We start from the raw sequence: 20,690 nt of genomic DNA, 5'->3' as shown, positions 1-20,690 counted from the left end.
TTCTAATAAAAGTTGATGGCTCAAAATAAAGGACACTAGACATTAATGGTGTGCTCAACATGCATGAGAGCATTGAACATATGTAACAGTAATTTTTTGTACAGGTTTTTTTTTCATAGTTATACAGATTTATTTATTTATAGCCCTCCGCTGGTGATCTTTTTGTACATCTAAGTTACATTATTAGCCCTTTACATGCACGAGTAATCCCAGTTTACTTACAGTAACTGTAGCCAAACCAGATTTCAGGTTTGTTGAGGTTAGATTTAAACTTAGAGTCAACAAAACTGTTTAATTCAAATACCACAGCACGCACAGAATTTCCTTTAATATTCTTCTTGACTTTGTATGTACTTTATTTGAAAATATTGCCCATAACCTCATCAGCTAGTCTGATTCCTTTTTATCCCTCCTGAGTGCAGGCTGGATTCACCTGTAGCTGCAGGACTGGACTCCCTGTCTCTGTCTGCTAAGTGATGGCTGGTGGAGAAAGTAGTCGTCCTACTTTGAGGCTTTTTCTGGTCACTCCTCTGTTGATATTCACAGTTTTACTCAAATTTTGTTTTATTGGTAAAAAAGGTGGACAGCAAAGCTTCTAGTTGTCACGTCTGTCACTCTCCTGAAGTATCCCAGGTGTGTTGCATTAGTGGCTTATGAGCACTCAGACCCTCCAAGCTCTTCCTACATCTTATCTATCAAATTAAATACCTATCATATCAATAACTTCAGTTTCAGCTTTACGATAGTTAAACATGTGTAACTTAATGATTAAGTGTTTTTAATACGTTGTTGTTGCTGTTGTTCAGGCATTCAAACTGATCCAAAGAGGTCCCTGTGGATAGTTTTCAGTATTGTCTGTCTGCAGAAGAAAACACGGCTAATGCCTGTTCAACATGTTTCTGCTGAGGTATTCAAATATCAATTTTGATGTACAGGTGGACAAATGCTGCCTGCTGCCACCACAGAATAACAGGGTTGAATTCAAAGTTTTCAAATCAGCAAAATATCCCTTTCATTGTAAACGCCATAACAGTACATAAGTACCCACATACAATGGGTTGTAGTGCAGGTAGGCCAGACTTCACAAGACTAATACACAAAGAGATTACATTTTATATTTAGATTTACAAGATCATCAAGAAATACCTCTGGATGCAAATGGACAGACCTACAACCAACCAGAGTAATGTAAAGTGACAAAAAGCAATGCAACACAGCATAATGTAACATAACGTAATACACATTTACCAAATTCAAACACACCTTTATTATCAACAAAAATTTTAAGTACAGTTGTTTGTTGTTTTCTTTTAAATAGCAAATATACCGTCCAGTTTGTCTAATTTTGATAGATTCAACAGAATGTTCCATATTAGCCGCAACCATTTACAAGATCTTTACGAGAATGCCTCAACGGTGTATCGTATCACACCAAACCTGCCCTGTGTTAGATAAATGCTTGTGATTGGCCCGGCTTGTACCAGTTCGCCTTGAAATCTGCCTGGGGGACCATGCGCATCTGCCAGAGCAAATACAACAAGGGTTCAAAAACTCATCTTGTTCCCAGGTTGGGTAAACTGGCTCTTTATTTATCTGAAGACTTTTATGCAGGTCTTAACGGATCATCATCATGTTTATTACAAAGTCTTCAACAGTTCAGAAGTGGAGTTAAATTGTCTCTCTGTGCAGTTTTTCACTTTTGTTAGAATGATTGCAGAAAAAACAACAATTAAGAGAAGATGATCAATGTTTTACTTCAGATGGATAAAAGACATTTGTAGAGATTGTCAGAAGATATTCATACTAAGGTGTGTGTGTGTGTGCATGCGTGTGTGTGTTTGCCTCAGGTAGCAGGAGGTGAAGCTCAAGTAGAGTTTAGTACCTGTCAGTCGGTATCAAACTGGAGGAGACACCCCTGACCCAGAGAGGCATGCAGCTACGCTAATTACACACACACACACACACACACACACACACACACACACACACACACACACACACACACACACACACACACACACAGACACACATGTTTGCACAAAGTTCAACTGTAGCACAGTGCAACTTCAGAAAATCTCAACACACTTATATATTTGTAAACACAAAATAAACCATGTGAGTCTACATTTCTCTCTCTCTCTGTCTGTCACACACACACACACACACACACACACACACACACACACACACACACACACACACACACACACACACACTCACTCACACACACACTCGTATTTAGCAGGAGCCAGATCAAAGTGATGGCTTCAGACTGTCAGTGCAGCGCTGCCTGGGGCATACAGCAGCCACAGTTCATGCAGTGTTTACATTACAGCACTTTCTACTCTTTGCACACACACACTCACACAAACACACTTCGCCGGCTGATCTGCAGCCAGATAAGATGGCTGACGTCTTCACACACCTGAATGACCCTGCTGTGAGGAGAGTGCATCTTGTCTGGAGGAGTCTGAGATGTTTGAGGAATAAAAAAGGATTGTCATCACATGACTTTTTATTGAGTTACAAATGCGACTGTGTTAAAATAAAAATAAACCTGTAACGCCCTGGAGCGCTCATAGCAGCAGCCAGGAGCTGGTGGGTCAAAGGTCACATGACAGTAGCTAAACAGGGATAAACAAGAAAATGCACATCAGCGTTGAACATCATTTAGATTTAATCAACTCAAACAGCTTCCATTATTTTAGGAAGTTCTCTTAAGTGGGCTCATCTTTACTTTCTAAACTTTTGAACCTTGTTAAATATTCCGCCGTCCTGTCTCACAGGTCAAATATGGAGCAGACTTTAATAGTTTAGGCAAAGATTAGGCAATGTAATTAAAAACCAAGAAATGCAATGTTTGCAAATGTGTTATTGGTTGTGCATGTACCTATATGTGCATATGTCTCTGGATTTGTTTGAGTGTGTGTGTGTGTGTGTGTATCCAACATGTTCCTGCTTGCCTCCCTCAGTCTCTCCTGTGGTTCTCTCTCTGACTGTCTGCTTTCCATTATTAAAATTAATAACAGGAGTTCACCTAAGAATATCATGCCAGGAGAACCTCCTTGCCTCCTCAGCCAAAACAAACACACATTTTCAGAAGCACTAAAACAAAACGACGATAAATATAACAACGATTTCATTTAAAAAGCAGACCCCGTTAAAACCTCTTTTTAAAAAATGTATGTGGAGCTTGTGATCATTTGAGTCCCTTGTACATACATGATTTATTCTTGATTTGAAAATGAATATTAAAACATTAGTTAAAACATTACACAAAGTTCTCATTAAATGATCCAATAATGTTTGACCAGCAGCCGACTGAGTGTCACTGCTGAGCATCAGGTGCGATGAAAACAGAAATCTGAACATCTGAGCCAAGACGATCAGTGAGCGCTCTGTTTTAAACCCAGGCTTAACTTATCAACTCATCAGCCCTCAGGCCTGAGCACACACACACACACACACACACACACACACACACACACACACACACACACACACACACACACACTATTCTGTCCTCAAAAGACAAAATGTATAACAAATAAAAATTGTGAGGGTGTTGAATTACAGTAAAATTACATCAAATATGGACAAAATCAAGAAAGCCAACAAATGTGTAAACTTGATTGATTCGCGTTTGCTCCTCCCTTTATCCTATCATGATTAACTGATACAACATAAGTTTCTCTTTTGAAGTCAGATTGATCAGGTGTGATTTATTTGGCATCACTGCCGTCTCCAGAGTGTCTGAGGATGAAACCAGAGATGTGATCTGCAGAAGAAACCGTTGTGAACGCAGCAGCCCCGGGCGCCGCAGGAGGAAGATCTCCATTACAGAAGCTTTTAAAAGCTCAGGATTAGGATTAGGGGACTGGCCCTTTAAGTGTCCGCAGAAGAGCTGCATGGTGTGATGGGACAACAGGACAGGAAATGCATCTTAGCAAGTGTGTGTGTGTGTGTGTGTTTGTGTGTGTGTGTTTCTAGAGTGTGTTTGACAGAGAAACAATGGGTCCTTACAGATCCTCAGATCCTAAATTTCAAACGATTTCTTTAATGCATCAATAATTCTAATCCAATAATATCATATGTATATATATATATATATATATATATATGTGTGTGTGTGTTACTATCAAATGATCATGATGAAATCAAAATCATTCTGTGTAATGAGTACTTTACCTTTTATTACTTTATTTTATTACTAATTATATGCTGATCCTAATACTTTTGTACTTTTACCTAAAATTCTGAATGCAGAACTTTTACACTTTTATTGCTACTTTTCCCCATCGTGCGACTAATACAGGCATATCTTATCTAATCTTATCTTATGTTTGCCACACAATTAACAGTTGTGAACTTAACTAATGTACTTTAAGTATTAAAATCATTAGCAAAATGCCTTATTTAGCTAATCCAGCTGAACAAAGCCAGCTCCTAAAAGTATTAAATAACCATATATATACCATCACGCAGAACTAAAGCTAAGATAGTCAAGTTAGTAAAACAGGCAGCTCTGGATTTTCATCTCCACCCGCCTCCTACACTTTTCTCTTTTTATTCCATCTCTCATTTACCGTTTTCCATCTATCTCACCCCTGACCTCCTCTCCTGGTGTTTTTTTCCCTCCCCCTCCCCTCCTCCCTCCTCCTCTCCCTCCCTTTGTGATAAAATTCAGTTCATACTTGTGTCAGAGCGTTCCTGCCTGTCAGCTCCCATCACCAACCGTCTGATCATTAATAACAGCAGCAGGGAGGTTTTCAGACAGGAAGAGCAGCGTGACGTCAGCGCTCTCCTGCAAATCAGGTTGTTCAGGGAATCCCATGAGAGGATCAGTCAAGTATGTATCTAAAGGGAACCTCTGCTTCATCACAACTTGGGCCTTATTCTGATAAATGAGATGTGGAAAGTCTGATCAGAAATGAAATTGTTTTTTAATGAATTGATTTGTATGAAATTACATTTCTTTAAAAATCTTGCTGCAAATAGATAATCCACTACTCCTTGTTCCTGCTTAAGGAAGCCCATCACATCTGCTACCAAAGAGTGCTGCATTCACACATTACAGTGGCAGGAAATCAAGTCCAACACACAAAAAAAATAAGAGTTAGGCTTCATTTAATTGAGAATCTTAAGTTAACTTTGACACCAAGCTGGAGTAAATAGGAAACAAGTCAATTTAAAAACAAATGTTATGATTTGGAAAACTGTCGACAGTGACATGAAGTATAGTATGTGGACAAAACTGCAGCAGAAAAAAACACTTGTATTGACTCTGAAAATGTTTTTAAAATCTTTCTACAGTGATCGTGTTCATCACTTTAATGTTAATTAAAAGCAATGTAAAGACTCACTTTTTACTTTATGTAAGGGTGGATGTCTTGTGAATTTCACCAAGGGATCAATAAAGTTGTAAAAAATATATCATAATAAATTTGTTGATTATATTTTGTATATTCAATCTGAAGCTGAAAAGTAACCAACAATGTCAAATAAATGCAGTGCAGTAAAAAGTACTATATATGTTCCCAAAATGTGGTGAGGTACTTTACACTGTTCATTATATCACAGACATTTCAGATGTGCAGCTAAAACACATGTTGGACTCCAGTTGAAACCACTTTACCACTAAAACTACAGATGGTTTCCCAAGTCAGTAAGTTAGAGTTGTTTTTTTCCACCTTTATGTTTGCATGTAAAAGGCAGGATTAAGCCCATTTATATCCAAAAATGAAAATATTATTTTATTATATATTCTACTCTCTTCTCAGCCGAATAACAGGAAATTAATGAACATCAAAAATAATATTTGTGTTAATGTTGCAAATGCTGTTTATTAAGTTGTTAACGAGGAGGATATACCATAAAATATGGTATAATAATAATAATGATAACAACAACAATAATAATAACAACAACAACAACAACAACAATAATAATAATAATAATAATAATATGTTCCTTCATCTTCTGAGAGATTTAGTTTCAAAGGTAATTTCTTTACATTTTGATAACGTTTAGCATCTGTGTGAATTAAACCTCATCCTCCTTCAAAGGTGCGACAGCTGATATGACAGATTTATGACAATTTTTCTAAGATTAATTTTCACGTGTGATTTGTGTATTTGGGGGATTCCCGGGAGCTCACAGCTCTTAAATGTCAGCCGGAGATTTACGGCTCTGTGAATATAATATGGAACTTTTTTTTTTTTTAATTATCAGGTTCAAACGTGTAAAAACAGAAAAAAAATAATAGACGATGTAATCTGTTTACTCTCTCCTTTGTGACAAACCATGGTGCAAAAATAACACAAAATGAATAAACAGGTTGGATTTTATCTTATAATTTACATGCGCTCTGGGAATGTTATCAGAGGTTTGTGAGATTAAAATGCGTATTTTTAAAAGCAGCGGCGCAGAGGAGAAATAACAGAGCGGTCATTCTCCGCATGTAAACTGGATTCATTAAACACGCCGATTTCGTGTTGAACTTCTGCTCAATTCTGTCATTTATGAAATGCTGCCAAACTGATGAAAAGCTTCGGAGAGATCCACGATCCGTGTGTTTTTCTGCGGACTCCACGTTCAACTCACGGACAAATCATCCTGATGATTGAAGGTGTGAAAGCCAACAGTGGGACCGTGTTTCCATCAGCCTGCTCATTTACCCCCTGTGCGTTATTTTAGACCAAATCACCCAACAAACTCTCCAATCAGCACTGCTCCTATGTAAACGCTCCTCACTGAGAAAACACACCGATAACAGCTGGAGGTGTGTGTGCACGCTGCGCCGATTGGTCCGAGTTTACTAAATCCACCTTTAATTGCCAAAGCTTAGTTCTTATTAAGCCGAGAAAAACCACGCAACAAACTGAAAGTGTCAAAACCAAACTAACGTAAAGTTAACTGAATCTGGTAAAGAGTCAAATCTACTTAAGTGACTAAACATTTTTTTTTTATTTTGATATTCAGGAAAATATGCACCATTTATCTTCATCACTTCGTAGAGTGGATGTACCGGAACTGGAGCTTTTTGGTCAGATAATATAGAAATAATCATTTCGTTGGAGGTTCGCTGGACTAAAATCGGAGCCCGCTGTGTCAGGGAAGCACACACCCTCTTTACACCGAAAATTGATCCCAAACTATTAAATATTACGCTCAAACTGGCTGTAGGCCTCTAGACAAACGTTTGGCTTCAATATCTGTCTCATCTGTTTTAGGCATTTTTCGGGTTAAAATATAATTTCTCCTCCTCTGTGATGATCAACATCGAATCAAAAACCAACACCCAAAACTGCTCTTTGACCTTCTTCGTACCTGCTTCACCTACTTCTACATATTCAGTTCGACTTTTCCAAGTTCTGTCTTGGCTGCTCTCTGTTGTTCAGTCGCCTCATGAATGATTTCTAACAAGCCTCAGTTAATAGATAAGAGATTCTAGCTTAGCAAGACAACAATCAGCTCTGCCCTTTCCTTTTCATATTTGAATCATTTTATATAAAGAAATAGTTGAAATTCATCTATAACTTCTGTGGAATAGATTATCCAGATTGCACCATATCGTCTCCATCCTCATCCATCTAATTAAAAGAAAAATAAAGTTGACATTTTAAAATCTAAATTCTAGTCCGAGCCTCTATATTTTTTCTTGCGTTTCTTCCTCAGTCCGTCACCTCCAGAACCTAAAAGTGGGCTGCGGACAGTCGGGATCCACAGCTGAGCTCAAACACTGAGCTCGGGCTCAAAGCTGCGCCAAACTCTTGCGCGGCTCCCAGCTGATTGGCTACCTGCGAGTTTCCTCCATCCGCTGCCATGTGATCCTCTCTCTCTTCTTCTTGTTCTTCTTATTCTTCTGCTTTTCCACACATACTCACTCTCTCTCTCTCTCTCTCTCTCTCTCTCTCTCTCTCTCTCTCTCTCTCTCTCTCTCTCTCTCCCTCCCAGAGCGCACCGCTGCGCCTCTCCTCTGATCTCCAAACTTTTTCCTTTTTTTTTTTGATTCTCTCTCCGGTCCGCGCGGTGAATGAACGAGCCTCTTTAACATATTCAGACCAACGTCATCCGCTGAAGGTGGATCATGCCGTGCAGCCTTTTCTATAAAACCCCCCGCAGCCTGCTCACGGTTTGGCAGAGAGGGCGAGAAAGAAACTTTGCTTAAAAGCGCACGGATTTTTCTCACTGCGGACGCGGAGCTGTTGGGAGGTAAGTGTGCTGTTTGACTCTCGTAATGGACAGAAACTTCCCACTTGGGAATCGCTCTTGGAAATTAGTGAGTGACTAATTTTCTTTTTGCGCCCATCCTGCTCTTTTCCAAGTCGCGTCCTCACCTCTAGTTTGCTTTGCCAGGTTGTTAATCCGCTCCTCACTGTAGTTTACTGTATTCAAATTCCCCTTTCTTCTTCTGCCTTTTTAAAACCTGATTTATTGCCATTGCCCTATAAACTTCGAGCCGCCCGGGGGGCGGCTGAGCCCCCTGAACTGTACCTATAAAGGCACATAACATAATAGACAAGCCGGCGCATGTAAACCTGTAAAACTATTTGGAATAGTTGACAGCTACTCCTCATGTTGGAGGAGCAGCGGCAGCGGAATGAAGGGGAGTTTCCTTACGGGAGAGAAGCATGTTTCTCACACAGCTCCTCCACAGTCACTGCAGGCGCATCCATCCGGTCTGATGACTCTTTTATTTCCTCTGGAAGCGCGCCTGTCTACTTTAACATATTGTTAAATAATTGGAAGCTAAAATCTTCCAATGTTTTCAGGAGGATATGAGAAAGGAGGAGAGTGATAAGAAAAAAAATCGCTCTAGCAGTAACCTGTATCAACCAAGTGCATCGTCACTGCATGTTTGTGAATGGATCGGTAGGCTGGGGACCAGTCTGTATGATCACTGTTATTATCATCGTCTAACTAGGTGTAATAACAGCATATAACAACTCTCAGCCTTTGGCTGCCTCCAGAGATGAGTTCAGGAAGAGTTTAGATTCTCTCTTTGGGTGCCTTTTCTGGTGGAGCTGAGGGCGAACCCAGCCGGACTGATCTAATACACGGTTATTTTTTATTTGGACAGAGTTTAGAGGGGAGAAGAAGAAAAAGAAGAAAGAGGGGGACAAACTGGACGCAGGAGATTTACGCACAGAAGCCGGACAGAGCTTTGAACGGGACAGAAGCGCCTTTACGCACAGACACAGGTGGATGCTGGGAAGCGGACCAGCTCGGCGGAGATGTTACCCCTGGCCCAGTTTGGGGTGCTGTCGGCCCTGGCGACCGCGCTCACCTCGGTGCTGTCCGCGGTCCTGCTGCTAGCGCTGACCCGGCAGCTGTGGAGCCTCCGCTGGAGCCTGACCCGGGACAAAGAGAGCAGCCTGCCGCTGCCGAAGGGCTCCATGGGCTGGCCGCTGGTCGGAGAGACTTTCCATTGGCTGTTCCAGGTGAGAGAGGGAGAGCTTGCACGTCTGGGCTCCTGAAGTTTTCGACTTTTTACAAGCGTTCCAAAATATAGGTTACACCTCTGCGCGCTTGTGTGCGTTTTTTTTATTTGCATTCATTACTTATGGTTTTCTAACCCACGTCACGCTCCCTTAATTTCACAGTTTAAAGGAGATAAATGCCAGAGGCCTGCAGAATGTTTTGATAATCAAATTATTGATGGTATATCTGGAAGCGTGCGGGAATCTTTGAAATGCTCCGCAGATTCTTGTGCAGGCTGAGTTCTGTTGTTAATACGACATGTGTGGACTTGATGCTCGGCGCGTAATTCCTTCTTGTGGAGCAAAAACAGACGTTTTCTGTTCAATTCTTCCACCTCTCTCTCCCTCCCTCTCTGTCTGGCTGTCTCTTCAGCAGTGAGGAATGTACCGTCTCATCCCCTCATCTCTCTATCCCTCCAACTATCAATCCGCTCCACACTGGGCCTCAGTCAGTGCGCCTCGTAATGCACGAGGGATGGGTATTGCTGCTGTTTAATCTCCCGCCCCAGATTTTCCACTTTACTTCTAATTGTCTCCCTCTGAATATAACCATATTCTCAATTTGGCAGTACTTCAAATACATTTGCATATCAAAGCAGAGGCTGACTATCAGATGGAAGACAATAAAAAGCCTTTAAACTATTTTATGGCCAAAAGAATGTGGACACCTGAACATCTCCACAAAACACAAAGAACACCCATTATCAATCCACCATGAGAAACTAGCTATTTAGTCACTTAAGTAAATGGTATGTGAAAGTAAAATTAATGTTCAAATCCGACTGCCCCCTCCTCCCGTCCCTGCAATGTCTGAATTAAAATAACTGAATTTACAAAAAAAAAAACCAACTCTTATTTCGTTTCCAATGGAGAAACTTTCCAATACATGAAATCTTGCTAATCAGCAAACAAAACAAACTGGACCAAAAACAGTTGGTGCACCTTTAAACAGTGGAGTGAAATCTGGAGATGCACTTTCAAATGATGCGCCTAGATTATAGTGTGCCAGTTCCCATTTAAGTATTAATTGATTGACAACTTCTCATTGAGTTGTTGCCTAAAATGTGACTAATGCAAATATCTTGCAATGCTACAGGGTTCCAACTTCCACATTTCGCGCAGACAGCGGCATGGCAACGTGTTTAAGACTCACCTCCTAGGGAAGCCTGTCATCCGGGTGACGGGTGCAGAAAACATTCGCAAAATCCTGCTGGGCGAGCATAGCCTGGTGTGCACCCAGTGGCCCCAGAGCACCCGCATCATCCTGGGACCCAACACCCTGGTCAACTCCATTGGAGACCTGCACAAGAGGAAGAGAAAAGTAAGAAATTATCAGTGTAGGTCGACAGGCAAAGCTGAAGAATCATGACTGTTTTTGCAGATGTGTCTCTCTGCTGTTTCTGCTCTTGCAGGGAGGATTTATTTCAGTCCTTCTGTTTATTTTAGTGAAAGTCTCAACCATGTTTTTGCATGACAGCTGGAGCATGTTAAAGTTTGAATGGACAGAAAACCCTAAAGCTGATCAACAGTGAAAGAACCTTTCCTTGTTTTTCAAAACTGTTGACATCAAAACAAGACAAATATGATTCCCAAAGTGCATTTCAGTAATCACAGATCCAATCACAGCCTTTAAAATTATTTTGAAATTCTTTAAAATTCTGTCTCGCACTGATATCAGCAAGCAGCAGCAGTCAAGGCTCATGGGTATAGTAATATTAAGGCATTCACCGCACAAATGTGACGTCTCAGAAACAAAGTTGGTACAAACAAAAGTGTATTTTAAATTATCAAGGAAACACCAATTTCAACTTTGTTGATTAAAATTTGAGTAAACCATTAAAGAATGGTTTAAATGCTTAAACAATCGGTCATATATCCAATCAATATATCTGTTATTCAGTATCCTGTCTTCTATTGTACAATCTGTCATGTCTCCCATTATACATCCTTAGATCCTCTCCTCCTCTAGTATTCTATCATATTTTCCACACCCTAACCTATCTTATCCTCTACATCTCTCCTTTACCTCTCTACCCTACCCTAACCTACCCCACCCTGTCCTCCTCTTTAGTGACTATTGACTGAAAGGTGTTGACTATCATGTACAAGGTTATAACTTTTTCTGACTGCCCTCTCTTTGTTTTCTTAACCCTTTCAAGATCCTGGCTAAAGTGTTTAGTCGGGGAGCTCTGGAGTCATACCTGCCCCGGCTACAGGATGTTGTCAAGTCTGAAATCGCCAAGTGGTGCTCGGAGCCGGGCGCCATTGACGTGTACAGTGCTGCCAGGTCCCTGACGTTTCGGATCGCAATCAGTGTCCTGCTGGGTCTGCACCTGGAGGAGGAGCGGATAGTTTACCTAGCACAAATCTTTGAGCAGCTGATGAACAATCTCTTCTCACTCCCCATAGATGCTCCACTCAGTGGCCTACGCAAGGTGAGAGAGTATGAGGAAAGCAGTGAAAACCTGTTGAAACTCAAGTTTATCAATCTTTTAGTGATGTTAGACCTGTCCAACACTTCATGGTCGATTTCTACAAGAACTGGAATCACATATGAAACTTTATGTTCCTCCAAAATAATGGTCTAGACCACTAAATCTAATCTATAACTCAAATGATCAACTGTTAATATGCAATAACTCTAAACTAATAATTTTGGGGTGTTTTCTGTCCAGGGGATTAAAGCCAGAGAAATTTTGCATGCCAACATGGAGAAAATCATTGAGGAAAAGATGGAGCGGCAGCAGGTGGAGGAGGATTATCATGATGCCTTTGACTACATGCTGTACAGTTCCAAGGAGCACGGTCATCAGCTCAGCCTCCAGGAGCTCAAGGTATCGTGGTGAAGCAGACAGTATGACTCAGATTTAATGTGGGACATTTAGGAGAGTCTTTGCCAGCCGAGGATTCTGACTGCACAGCATTCAGATACAGACATACAAGTCTTAATGTTCAATTCTGTCTAATTTAAGCCTGTGGTTTTCATGAGAAAAGAGTTTTCTTAGAGGTTTCTCAGAGAAAAGTGTTTTTTTGTAAGACATAATGGTTGTTAGACTTTGTGAAGATGCTGATTCTTCATGCTAAAGTTACAAAATGGTAAATGCGAGAAGAAATGTACAAAATGCTTCAAAAGTTACTATCAAATAGCTGTAAGACAGCATTTCCTACATCATTTAAGCGTTGTCTGTGACCCAAAGTGGTTCTGCAATGCTACAAGCATACAGAATCTTTCAGTGTTTTTTGTAGAATGATATTTTTCTGCGTAATTGATTACAGATGTTCAATCACCACTTTACTTTAAATGTAAATGTCGTTTAACTTAGTTTAAATCAGTAAATTACGATGACATATCATTCCATTTATCCATTATCTTCCCTGCAGGAAACAGCAGTAGAGTTGATCTTTGCCGCTCACTCCACCACAGCCAGCGCCTCTACATCGCTCATTCTGCAGCTTCTTCGCCATCCAGCGGTGGTGGAGAGGGCCAGAATTGAGCTGGAGGTGGAGGGCCTTGGCTATGAATCCCACAGCAGCCTCAGCCCATCTAGTGTCACCATGGATAAAGAGGAGGATGCTGCCCACACAGAGACAACATGCCTGCTGAACGGAGGCTGTCAGACTCACCAGAATCACAGTGATGGTTTTCCACACTCCCAGTCTCATATCCCATATCTGAGCCTGGACAAGCTGAGTCAGCTCCGCTATGTTGACTGTGTCGTGAAAGAAGTACTCCGCTTCCTGCCGCCAGTCTCCGGTGGTTACCGGACAGCCCTGCAGACATTTGAATTAGATGTAAGTTAAAGTCTCTGGCAGGAAAACACCTTTCATATCTAGGCCCTTGGTTTGGGTGGGTTTTCTTTTTCCTGGGATGAATGGGCAGCGGACATAACATATTTTCACCAGCTAAAAACTATTTAAATCTAAGTTTCTGTCTACAGCCCCTTGGCACCAACAATCAACACCCATACATGGGAGAAATCTACAAGAGAACAGACCTTGCACAGACCATGTTATAAACTCAAAGTAAAAAGTTAGGCTGCAAAACAGCAACCAGACATTTTCTATTTTAAAGACAGGAAGATTTTTTAGTTCAAGTTATTCTTTATTCTTCACTGGTTTAATTCCTTGGAATAACAAAAAACAGACACTTCTGTCTTGCCAACTTCCTCTTGGCTCCACACAACATAAATGGGCTCAAATAATTCAATCTTACAGCTCTTCTAGACTTCCAAAACGGTACTGGACAAAATGGATAAAATTTTGTTAGTAAAAATAGCAATTATATGTGTTTGTGATGCTCAGAAAAATGGATTCAACTCGTTACAGCTGCTTCTTATTCAATGATTGTGTATGCACACAGTGTGCATCATGAGATGAATGCAGAAGCTGCAATACCCTCCGTGTCCATTATGTCAAAATTGCTTCACAGTGCAGGTCCTTCTCAGGGGTTTGGTACTGATACTGTCAGCTTCTTGTTCTTGTTGAGAATCAGCAGTCTGATAATCATGAATGAAGGAATTTGTGTTTGATTTAAAAACTGGTTTATTCCAGGAAAAATGAATTGGCTTTTTCAATTAACTCTTCATGCTTCATTTTAATTTTGTTTTTGTCCATTTATTGTGTAGCATGCCTGGCTGTGCTTTAATGGCAAAAGACCTTTGCATGTAGAGTTCTGAAGCCTTGGCTGAGAATCCACCCGGTCATGGCCTTATCCTTCATCTTTAAATGCCCCCTCCCTGCCCTCAGAGTGCCCCCAATTTGTTGCGTTTATGTTGAAAGGACAATTGGAGTTTAAAAGCAGGAATTCCCTGAATACTATAGCAGTGCACATGACGGCATTAATACATCTCTTTCAAAGGGTATAAACCTCTCGAACTTGAAAATAGCATTGTGCCTGTTCGTTCAGAGACGTCTCTCTAAAGCCTGGATTAATAAAATGAATGAATGAAAAGTGAAATTAAAAGCCAGACAAGCAAAAAGGATATCCAAGTAAAAAAACATCTAGTTGTTAAAAATGAGTTGAGCAAACATAACTCTTATAGAAAGCATCTTTTCCTCTTCAAATTGCCTGTAAAAAATTATACTGCTACTATTTTATGTATGCCCCAACAACATTGTCTAACAAAGTTAGTTTGTACAGACTTTAAAGGAATATACACAAATAATACAAAAACTATTTCTTTTTTTGTTTTTTTGTCTTCAGTTAAATGCATTGATTTTCGTCCTCATCTCACAGGGCTACCAGATCCCCAAAGGCTGGAGCGTAATGTACAGCATCCGGGACACCCATGAAACCGCAGCAGTCTTCCAGAGCCCGGAGCTGTTTGACCCAGACCGGTTCGGCCCAGACCGGGAGGAGAGTCGGTCAGCTCGGTTCAGCTACGTCCCATTTGGTGGTGGCGTGCGGAGCTGTATAGGGAAAGAACTGGCACAAATGATCCTAAAGACTCTGACTGTGGAGCTGATTGGGACTTGCAAATGGACTTTGGCCACTGAGAACTTTCCGAAAATGCAGACAGTGCCAATAGTACACCCAGTAAATGGGCTGCATGTGCATTTCACATATAACTACCCACTTTAGATACAAATCCAGACTTAAAGACTTTCCAAAAACCTCACACAAAAGGCAATTTAACCTTTCAGTCTTCTTCTGGAATAACTCTCCATGCCCAGGAAAGGGGATACAACCAACTCGCTGGGCTTAATGGTGCAGTTCAGGCTCCCTTTCTTTTCCATGGACATGAAGAAGGGGCTGACATTGCTGGTTTGGTGCACTTCATCATCTCTTCAGTGGTTTGGTCCAAACCTAAGAAATCTCTTTCTGATGTCGCGCATTTACATTTTCAACTGCCCGATATGTCCCCGTACAATGTTCTTTTCATTTCCCCAGCTTTTTCTGTCTTTCACATGCATTTTTAAGTTATTAATGTGTGAAGGTGCGGTGCATAAGAGTAAGTCTTCACAGACTTTTCTTTGCTTACTTTCAAACAGTAGATCTAGGTTTGCCTTGCCAGCTGAATGAACTCTATTTATGCTTCAATTACAACAGTGAAAGTTTGAATGGTTTAGATACAAAAAAACCCACTCACCTTCAGCAATTTAATATTTTGTGACCTCCCTGTAGTTTGTAAATGCATATTAACTTATTGAAATGCACTCTACACTACCTTTTGTGGCTCATATGCAGTGGGAGAGGCCTAATTTGACCTGCATACAGTAAGTGCCTAGTGAGCAGAATTCAGGTGCATTTAACTTTCCTGAAATGAAAGCCCTACAACACATCTACTGTAGATAACAGGAGAGAAAAGCTTTTCCAAAAAGTCTTTTCATGAAGCCATCTTAGTTCTAGTTTCTTGGCTCTGATGATGCTCCAAGTCCAGGGACAAACAGCTTTGCTGATTTTATCTTTTGTACATCTAAGTAGCTTTTATATCAATTATCAATGTGTATTAGTAACGTCATATCCAGATTCACAGACAGCCTTTTTTGAAAACTCACTCAAATGAAACTAGTAAAATTCTTTCAGTCCAGAGACAGATGCAGGGACCTCACCACTAGTGACTATGTAGAATTGACATTATTTTCAGACATGGTTTACAGACTTTAAAAACAAATGCAGTGAAAAGATCTGCAATGGAAAAATATTTGGATACAGGACTGGATTTATGTCCACGTAACTTAGTCGTGATGTTTTCTAATGATGTCCTCCTCAAAAACACTTTTAGTGATGGAACTTGCTCTTGATTTTGAAACATAAATCCCACAGTCAGGAACTACCCAAACATCAAGGTCAAAATATATTCAAACTGTTGTTTTTTTTTTAAATATGAATGTAATATATATCCTTAACAGTGCTATTATGTGTGTATCAAATGAAGTAGCATTATGAATAAGCTGTATTTAAAATGCAGATGTATCATTTCTGTTGAACTTTTACTCTCTGTAACAATATGTAATTATGAATAGAGACACTAACCTGAAATGCAAAGGACTGTCCATAAAACCTTGTTTCACTGCTAGAACATAGAAATCTTTCATTGTTAGCATATATTGAGAGTAACGTTATTATTATTATAAGTGTAATTATTGGTCTAATTTTAGGACTGTTTCGATGCTGGTCTTGAAGCCTAATAGACACGCTGTGAAATCTTATGTACGGATGGATTCGTTGAAGGAGATAGCACTTTCTCCGCTTTAAGGAGTCTGTATATATTTGTCCTGTTTATGCATTCATTGAGTGTATCAGATGTAGCTGCTGTACAGTTGATATTAAGAGTAAATTAGAAAGTGATGAACAAAAACAGTTGGCTGTCATTACTTGCTTTAAATATGTTTTACCTAAATTCGATGGTCTGATAACATCCCTATTGGGTTGTGCAACATTTTTATAATTCCTGATACTATTTTATGTGCAGGCACTTCAAAATGTTCATGTAGGATATGGTGTTTGTATTAATGATTTAGTTCTGTATCAGGTTATTTGAATTAAGTCATAAACAAACATCACATCCACTGTAACAAGTAACACCTTTATTAATTTGTACTTGTCCTACATGAATGCCAGATATGGACTCCGTGATAACCATAACCAGTTCTATGGTGGGGTTGATGCTGCAGATTCAGTTTACATCGTGGAAGACATGATTCAAAAGGAAAGCTTGAAAAATTGTCGACTGCCTCAGTGACGTTTGATGAAATATATTTTACCCCAGGCATTTGGTCATGAACTCATTTAAGGCATCATCCTTGCATACCTAAAAAACCTGCTCTACTCCACGAATGGACCCTAAGCAGTTGACATACTTAGTCAACAGATCTGGTGATGCAGTTAAACTCTCACTCCATACAGCAACATGTGGAATCATCTCATCTGGTCTCACCTCCATAAACACCACAAATGAAACCCCTTTAATCTGCAACTTCCTCAGAAACAGACAAGAGGGTCAAGGTGAATGATAACTCATCCCTGCCCCTACCCCTCAGTAATGGAGTCCTTAGGGCTACATGCTCTGTCATTGGCTCTCATTAGTACACAATCCAACTCACACTCCACTTAATATCTATATGTATGCAGATGACACAACCATGTACGTCTCATCTTGAATAACAATGAGACACTCTACCATAAATAGGTTAATCACGCATTTACAATAATCAACAGCTAAAATGATCCACATGAATTTATCATTAACTTCAAGCACAAACTACTCTTCAGAACCACCATACTCATCAACAACAACTCCTTATCCATCATGGCCTAATTCAAATTTCTTGGCACCATCAACTGCAATGTACTGATGGGATCTCAACACAGACAACATCATCAAGGAAGCCAAACAACACTTTTCCTCCAGAAATTCAAGTGAGACAACAACTGTCGGTTTCCTTCTATGTATCCTCACAGCACACATAGACACACAACAGTCTGGTACCACAGCTCAAACAGCCAAACCCACAAAAGACTCCTGCAAATTGTAAGCAAGTTCTCTAAAATCATTGGCATCTCAAAGCCATCAACAAAAACAAACAGCGAGCCATCAATAAATCTCCTGTAACAAAAACTAACAGTGAAAAAGAGCACACAGTCATTTCATATACCACTTCCCTAGCTCACCTCTTGTTCCAGCCATTACCCCCCGGGAGTCACTGCCATTCAGGACAAACAGTTTCAAAATCAATTTTCACCCTCTGCAATTTGGACCTTCAACTCTTTGGCTCCTAAACCATCGACCCAAAGTCAATCTGTATGTAACTGTTGTGTTGTGTGTGTATTGTCATACCTGATGTAATTATGAATATGTGATTATGTGATGCAGTTAACTGCTAGCAGCCTGGTCACTGTTCAAAGACAGAAACAACCATAAGAATCCCAATTTAAACTAGAAACCCTAATCTCAGTGCCATGATAAAAGAAGAGTAAAACATCTGGCAGTATTAATAAGTGGGTTGGGCGTGTCATTTACTAATAAAGTAGAAAGAATGACAGCTGAATATCAGTTTGGAACCTTCTCAAGTCCAGGAGCTCTCTCCATTGAGTGAATGCCTGTCAGAATTTAACTCTTGTTTCACGTCAGTTTTATATTATATAAATTATTATTATATCATATAAATGGTGTGATGTTAGAAAAATGTTTGTTGTTTCATGTCATGCTCTATTGTTTATTTTGTTGTGTCATTTTCTATAAACATTACATTGTGAAATCAACATTTTGCACAGTTAAAGCCAAAATGTCTACTTTAAACTAAATAGTAAAATGCTGAGTTAAGATGGGTTTCGTCAGAATCCAGTTCAATATCCAATTTGTAAACCACAGCTCAAACAAACCAAAATTGAACACAAATAAATGGAAGCAGATGTACAGGAGGTTGAATGCTGATTTTTGTCCTGGTAAATCTCCTTTATTTAGGCAAATTACTCTAAATACTACAATATCCATGAACCTCAGTGGATGTTGTAAAGACCCAAGTCAGTAGCAAATTCAAAACGCTTGGTTGTTACAATTGAGAACAAAACACGGCACTGTAAATACTGAATGAATTCAAAATTGATCTAGAAGCAGGCTCCTACAAAGTGTGATACTGCTGATAGTGCCACTACTGCTGTTTTTGTACTGGAAGTGTCCACAGTAACTGTGGTAAACTGATAACAATTCCACTTCATATCTTGACCTCATTACAGACAGTGAGGTCACCACTGAGGTCGCCGCTGAGGTCACCACTTAGGTCACCAGGCATTTCCACCCTCCACCTGACCGCCTTCATTGACAGGCGGAGAATAGGGTGAAGCTATGTGGCAGAAAATTAATGAGACACAAGCAGCCTGGCCTAATTATGTCTGCTGCAGGGCCCTGTTGCTCTGCCAAGGTCGTTATCTGATGGACGCTCAGTCACTGTGAACTCGGCAACATTTTGAACCAAAGTTCATTCCAGTGCCACCGGCTGCGCAGGTCACTGACCGGTCAGCTGATAGGAGGGTGCATGGGAACCAAAGAGGGGATGTAACTCAAATTAACAAAACACAACACAACACTAACCAAACTGTGATTGCTGTGCGTTATACAACTGGCATAACAATGAAACAAAGTCTCATAGACTCACTAGCTCCTACTATGGGCTGGAGTTTTCTACCTGACATTTCCAAAGTGCTTTCACATACAGACTGAAACTGTACTTTGAAGCTTAGTTTAAACGTAGCTTTTAAGTTAACATGTTAGCAAACAGTTTCTTATTTCCACACCCAGCAGATACGGAGCAACATGATCCTTCGTTTGGAGTTGTGTTTGTGTCCACCTGATAAATGGAAGTCCAATATTCACACTCTTTTTGCTCTGTTTTTGGTCTCCACCACCTCCTGAGTGAAATAGAAGGCTCTTTAGCTGCTATGATGCTATGCTACTACATTGACTAGCTGGTCTCTAACTTGCTGTATGCTATTTGCTACTGAGCAGGTAGTGTACAGTGGCTTTTGTGGCTCTTCTTTGTTTTTGGGTCTGGTGCCCCTCATTTTCCTCTTGATAATACCCCATAGATTCTCAATGGGGTTTAGGTCCGGCGAGTTGGCTGGCCAGTCAAGCACTGTGATGGCATGGGCATCAACCCAGGTTTTGGTGCTTCTGGCGGTATGGGCAGGGGCCAGGTCCTGCTGGAAGATGAAATCTACATCTCCATACAGATCCTCAGCAGAAGGAATCATGAAGTCCTCTAAAACATTCTGGTAGACTGTTGCGGTGACCTTGGATTTAAGAAAGCAGAGTTTACCAACACCTGCACTGGACATTGCACCCCAAATCATGACTGACTGTGGATATTTCACACTGGACCTCAAGCAGCTTGGGTTCTGTTCCTCACCTGTCTTCCTCCAAACCCTTGGACCTTGATTCCCGAATGAAAGGCACACTTTACTTTCATTGAAAAAGAGGACCTTGGACCACTGGCCAACAGTCCAGTCCTTCTTCTCCTTGGCCCAGTTGAGACGCTTCCTCCGTTGGCTCAGGCTCAGAAGCGGCTTGACCCAAGGAACCCGACAGTTGTAGCCCACCTCCCGGATGCGTCTGTATGTGGTGGTTTTTGAAACTGTGACTCCCGCCTCATTCCACTCTTTCTGGATCTCTGCCAGATTCTTGAATCTTCTCTGTTTGATAATCTGCTGAAGCCCACGGTCATCTCTTTTGCTGATACAACTTCTCCTGCCACATTTTGCCCTTCCAC

At 40.5% G+C, this 20,690-nt stretch overlaps 1 protein-coding gene across 1 annotated transcript; it reads left to right on the top strand.

Moving 5' to 3' along the window:
* Positions 1 to 9,236: 9,236 nt before the first annotated feature.
* cyp26c1 (cytochrome P450, family 26, subfamily C, polypeptide 1) lies at positions 9,237 to 15,063 on the top strand. Its single transcript, XM_070841119.1, has 6 exons — positions 9,237 to 9,443; positions 10,579 to 10,803; positions 11,642 to 11,917; positions 12,158 to 12,316; positions 12,864 to 13,274; positions 14,719 to 15,063. The coding sequence occupies exons 1-6, from the start codon at positions 9,237 to 9,239 to the stop codon at positions 15,061 to 15,063; spliced, it is 1,623 nt and encodes a 540-aa protein (XP_070697220.1).
* The last annotated feature ends 5,627 nt before the right edge of the window (positions 15,064 to 20,690 follow it).

This window comes from Pempheris klunzingeri, chromosome 12 (genome assembly GCF_042242105.1).
Source record: "Pempheris klunzingeri isolate RE-2024b chromosome 12, fPemKlu1.hap1, whole genome shotgun sequence".
Taxonomy (NCBI): Eukaryota; Metazoa; Chordata; class Actinopteri; order Acropomatiformes; family Pempheridae; genus Pempheris; species Pempheris klunzingeri.
Note: the sequence above shows the minus strand (reverse complement) of the source record. Positions and strands in the feature narration are given on the sequence as shown.

Excerpts from the sequence above, each read along its gene's own strand:
- cyp26c1 (XM_070841119.1), top strand. The coding sequence starts at position 9,237 with ATGTTACCCCTGGCCCAGTTTGGGGTGCTGTCGGCCCTGGCGACCGCG. Across the intron at positions 11,918-12,157 it reads CACTCAGTGGCCTACGCAAG|GGGATTAAAGCCAGAGAAAT; the intron begins GTGAGAGAGTAT and ends TTTTCTGTCCAG. Across the intron at positions 13,275-14,718 it reads TGCAGACATTTGAATTAGAT|GGCTACCAGATCCCCAAAGG; the intron begins GTAAGTTAAAGT and ends CTCATCTCACAG.